Source organism: Lampris incognitus, chromosome 21 (assembly GCF_029633865.1).
Source record: "Lampris incognitus isolate fLamInc1 chromosome 21, fLamInc1.hap2, whole genome shotgun sequence".
NCBI classification, from domain to species: domain Eukaryota; kingdom Metazoa; phylum Chordata; class Actinopteri; order Lampriformes; family Lampridae; genus Lampris; species Lampris incognitus.
Window position 1 is genome coordinate 12303765 of NC_079231.1, and position 5803 is coordinate 12309567.

General features: G+C 46.3%; 1 protein-coding gene across 1 annotated transcript in view; it reads right to left on the reverse strand.

The window, feature by feature from the left end:
* LOC130131815 (fibronectin type III domain-containing protein 5-like) overlaps window positions 1-5573 on the reverse strand; it is a 23358-nt gene extending 17785 nt beyond the window's left edge. The window contains exon 1 of the mRNA XM_056301590.1: window positions 5534-5573. Coding sequence (XP_056157565.1) covers window positions 5534-5573 — 40 coding nt within the window. The remainder of the gene's footprint in view (window positions 1-5533) is intronic.
* Between the last annotated feature and the right edge of the window lie 230 nt (window positions 5574-5803).

A 5803-nucleotide genomic window follows, 5' to 3' on the forward strand; every position in this document is an offset into this window, starting at 1 on the left:
AACACAGAGAGAGACACACAGAGACACACAGAGAGACACACACACAGAGAGACAGAGAAACACAGAGAGAGACACAGAGAGAGAGAGAGAGAGTGAGAGAGAGAGAGAGAGAGAGATAATAGAATGTGATCATCCATGGGGTCCATTCTTCCATTAGTGTTTATGACATTGAGTCTTAAAATACATCTGGAGATGAAGTGGATGTAAGGAACTGCTGCCAACGTCTCATTCTGGAGGACTCGTCTGCTAAATTCAATATAACTGGAACCAGAGGAATGTGTGTGTGTGTGTGTGTGTGTGTGTGTGTGTGTGTGTGTGTGTGTGTGTGTGTGTGTGTGTGTGTGTGTGTGTCCTTTAACATCATCTCCTGACAGAAGATAAAAAAAAAACAAAAAAAAACACAAATCACCGAAGTGAGACCATGTGAACAGTTGAAGGAAGTGTCTAGAGAAGTGAGCACTGCTCTGCTGATAAGCAACATGACTCGTTCTTCTACAAACTCAACAAGTGGAGACCAGTAGAGTCATGTCAGCCCTGTTTCACACAACACTGAACACAACACTACGTGAGGAACCACTGACAATCTACTACTACTTTCAGCTGCTCCCGTAAGGGGTTGTCACAGTGGATCATCCGTTTCCATCTCTTCCTGTCCTCTGCATCTTCCTCTGTCACACCAGCCACCTGCACGTCCTCCCTCACCACATCCATAAACCTCCTCTTTGGCCTTCCTCTTCTCCTCTTCCCTGGCAGCTCCATATTCAGCATCCTTCTCTCAATATACCCAGCATCTGTCCTCCACACATGTCCAAACCATCTCAATCTTGCCTCTCTTGCTTTGTCTCCAAACCGTCCAACCTGAGCGGTCCCCCTAATATACTCGTTCCTAATCCTGTCCTCCTCCATCACTCCCAATGAAAATCTTAGCATCTTCAACTCTGCCACCTCCAGCTCCACCTCCTGTCTTTTCATCAGTGCCACTGTCTCCAAACCATATAACATAGCTGGTCTCACTACCATCTTGTAAACCTTCCCTTTAACTCTTGCTGGTACCCTTCTGTCCTGACACTCTTCTCCACCCACTCCACCCTGCCTGCTTGTCTGCCTGCCTGCACTCTCTTCTTCACCTCTCTCCTGCACTCCCCGTTACTTTGGACAGTTGACCCCAAGTATTTAAAGTGAAATGCCTTTGTCACCTCCTCACGCGTAGGTATTCCGTCTTGCTCCTACTGACTTTCATTCCTCTTCTCTCCAGTGCATACTCGTCCATGGAGACTCCTGCCTGATCTCGTCCGTCACCCTGTCCATCACCATTGCAAACAAGAAAGGGCTCAGAGCCGATCCTTGATGTAATCCCACCTCCACCTTGAACCCATCTGTCATTCCAACCACACACCTCACCACTGTCACACTTCCCTCATACATATCCTGCACCACTCCTACATACTTCTCTGCAACTCCCGACTTCCTCATACAATACCACACCTCCTCTCTCAGCACCCTTTCGTATGCTTTCTCTAAATCTACAAAGACACAATGTAACTCCTTCTGACCTTCTCTATACTTCTCCATCAATATTCTCAGAGCAAACATCACATCTGTGGTGCTCTTTCGTGGCATGAACCCATACTGCTGCTCGCTGATCATCACCTCTCCTCTTAACCTAGCTTCTATTACTCTTTCCCATATCTTCATGCTGTGGCTGATCAACTTTATACCTCTGTAGTTGCTACAGTTCTGCACATCACCCTTGTTCTTGAATATCGGTACCAGTATGCTTCTTCTCCCCTCCTCAGGCATCCTCTCACTTTCCAAGATTGTGTTAAACAATCTAGTTAAAAACCCCACTGCCATCTCTCCTAAACACCTCCATGCCGCCACAGGTATGTCATCAGGACCAACTGCTTTTCCACTCTTCATCCTCTTCATAGCTGCCCTCACTTCCTCCTTGCTAATCCACCGCACTTCCTGATTCACTATGACCACATCATCCAACCTTCTCTCGCTCTCATTTTCTTCATTCATCAGCCCCTCAAAGTACTCCTTCCACCTTCTCAGCACACTCTCCTCGCTTGTCAGCACATTCCCATCTCTATCCTGTATCGCCCTAACCTGCTGCACATCCTTTGCAGCTCGGTCCCTCTGTCTAGCCAATCGGTACAAGTCCTTTTCTCCTTCCTTAGTGTCTAACCTCTCATACATCTCACCACATGCCCTTTGCCACCTCTCTCTTCGCTTTATGCTGCATCTCCTTGTACTCCTGTCTACTTTCTTCATCTTTCTGACAATCCTACTTCTTCTTCACCAACCTCTTCCTCTGTATACTTTGCTGTACTTCCTCATTCCACCACCAAGTCTGCTTATCTTCCTTCCTCTGTCCTGATGACACACCAAGTACCTTCCTAGCTGTCTCCCCCTCACTATTTCTGCAGTGGTTGTCCAGCCATCTGGCAACTCTTCACTACCACCCAGTGCCTGTCTTACCTCCTGCCTGATTCCACACAACAGTCTTCCATCTTCAACTTCCACCATTTGATCTTCGGCTCTGCCTTCACTCGCTTCCTCTTGGTCTCCAAAGTCTTCCTACAGACCACCATCTGATGCTGCCTAGCTACGTTCTCCCCTGTCACCACCTTGCAGTCGCCAATCCCTTTTAGATAGCACCTTCTACATAAGACATAGTCCACCTGTGTGCACTTTCCTCCACTCTTGCACATCACCCTGTGTTCCTCTGACAATATGTTGCGTATTGTCAGAGGAACCACTGACAATACACAACATATATCCACCATGAAAGGATAATTTACTTATGTGAGAAAGAACACTGTAGATAAACAAAAATGAACACACACACACACACACAAACACACACAATATATGTATATATCCATCCATCCATTAACTTAACCACTTATCCTGCTCTGAGGGTCGCGGGGATGCTGGAGCCTATCCCAGCAGTCACTGGGCGGCAGGCAGGAAGACACCCTGGACAGACCACCAGGCCATCACAGGGCATGTGTATGTGTGTGTATATATATACACATATATATACATACATATATATACATATATATACATATACATATATATACACACACACACACACACACACACACACACACACACACACACACACACACACACACACACACACACACACATATATATAAATATTTATTCAAAGCTAAGTTCATTGTCAGTGACAACGAGTCAATATTCCAGATGGTCAAGTGGAAGAGGATGGAGAGAGTGAACAGACATCTGTCATTACATTATGCCCCTCAGCAGAGTTGGAGAGAGAGAGAGAGAGAGAGAGATTTGGGAAAAACAGAAAGACGTGGCATCAGAAAGAGAGAAACTTACAGGGAAAAACGAGGAAGAGAAATAAACAGAAGTTATGAGAGAGAAGACAATTATGACAGGATGAGTGGAATGAATGAGACAAAGATAGATAGATAGATAGATAGATAGATAGATAGATAGATAGATAGATAGATAGATAGATAGATAGATAGATAGATAGATAGATAGATAGATAGATAGATAGATAGATAGATAGATAGATAGATAGATAGATAGATGGATGGATAGATAGATAGATAGGCAGGCCTCAGTCAGGTTAAATGTGTGTAAAATAAACAGGATGTGGGAGATGGAGAGAAAATGGAGAGGAGGTAAAAACAGAGAGAGGGATGAGGGGGCGGAGGAAAAGACAGGGGGCGGATGTGGACATTGATTAAATGATGAAATAAATCACTTCACATGGGTAAAAAACCATGTGACCCCCCCCCCACACACACACACACACACTGAGACACACACACTGGTTTCCGCATCCGTGTTTGTCCTGTGTGGGGCTCCTGTCTGTCTGTGTGAATAATTGAAGCAACATTTCCATTTTCTCCTTCTACTGCTGCTCCTCATGCATCCTGCTCTCTGACTGCGAATGTTTTTCTAGTTTCTCATTCTACTGCTGCTCCTCATGCATCCTGCTCTCTGACTGCGAATGTGTTTCTAGTTTCTCCTTCTACTGCTGCTCCTCATGCATCCTGCTCTCTGACTGCGAATGTGTTTCTAGTTTCTCCTTCTACTGCTGCTCCTCATGCATCCTGCTCTCTGACTGTGAATGTGTTTCTAGTTTCTCCTACTGCTGCTTCTCATGCATCCTGCTCTCTGACTGTGAATGTGTTTCTAGTTTCTCCTACTGCTGCTTCTCATGCATCCTGCTCTCTGACTGTGAATGTGTTTCTAGTTTCTCCTTCTACTGCTGCTCCTCATGCATCCTGCTCTCTGACAGTGAATGTGTTCTGACAGCAGGAGGCTGCTGGTTCACCTGCAGCCTGACCTGCAGTCTGATCTGCAAGCCAAACAAACACCGTTATTTCCTGCAGGGGTCGAGCCAGTCTCCCTGTACTGCTGTCATTATTAACCTGGATCAGAGTGGAGGATGAAGGTGGAAGATGAACGGATGAACAGATATATAAAGTCTGGTAGTGATGGGGTTTCCGCTCTGATGTCATGGTGGATGAGGCCGATTTTGGCATCTTGGAGAATAACGCTACAGTGAGGGTTAACACGGGGGGCGGGGGTGGACCTAAACAAAACCCCCCTCCTCGTGTCGGCTACTGTTGACGTCGACCCTGCAGCGGAGCAGAGAGCCAGGCGGCGACGCGGCCGGAGATCAGGAGAGGGCAGCTAATCTGGCTAATGGCCCACCACCACTCTTCATGATGGATGGCTGCCCGTGTGAGTGTGTGTGTGTGGTGAGAATGTGAGTTTCAGTGTGCGTGTGTGTTTCAGTGTGTGTGTGCATGTGTGAGAGTGTGCGTGAGTGTGTTTCTGTGCGTGTGTGTGTGTGTGTGTGTTGTTAATCTATATCAGTGGGACCAGTTTGAGGTTTTAACCATCTGAGGTCATTTTTGCAAAGTAAGGACATTTTGGCTGGTCCTCACTTCTTTAAAGCCTCCTACAGACTGTGTGATTTTAGCAGTCCTGTGAGTTTACCGCAAGCCACACTGTGTTATGGATCTAATAAACTTGTGTACAACATCAAGTGTGATGTGTGTAGACTGTACGATGATAACACTACTGAATCGCAGGATACGACGCAAGGCCATAGAAACGTCATCAGCGTGCGTGCCGCATCAGCGCGCATCATCAGTCCACGCCGCCGGTAGAGCAACATGACGCCAAGCAGGAATCCAGTCCTTTCAATAGTCACCGCAGCTCGTTTTGTTGCTCATTTTAGCTCGTTTTGTCTGCTCGTTTTAACTTTGTTTTGTTGAATCCGTGGCGTTTGAGTCACAGATGCCGACAGTCTATCTGTTGTGTTTAGCGCCAGCAACGATTGTGCGTGGCGTTGATCAGTGCGTCAGGTCGTGCTGAATGTCTGTTGGTTGGTCAGTAGACGTAGGTCATAGCAGCAGTCACATTGTGAGACGGTCGTCCTACATTTCTGACACCGTCAGACTTTTGTCCCAGGTTATCTTCGGTCATGACACCGTAATAACGGCTGTCTTTGAACCTGTCTCACAGTGCGACGTGGGACCAAAGATATCGCTGTGTTTAGTCATCTTTCGTCTGAGACGGCCCACATCACACAGTCTGTAGGAGGCTTTAGAGTCTAATTTCCATGTTCAAAATCTTCAAAATGCAACCAGAGTAAAATGACGTCATACCAAAGAAACTAGAACAATACATGTGAGGTTGTAAAACATGTCATCAGAATTAGTGTCAGGTTAAGGCCGCACAGGTCTGACAGATGAGGTTAGTGAATGTAGTCAATATGGTCCTCACAAGGATA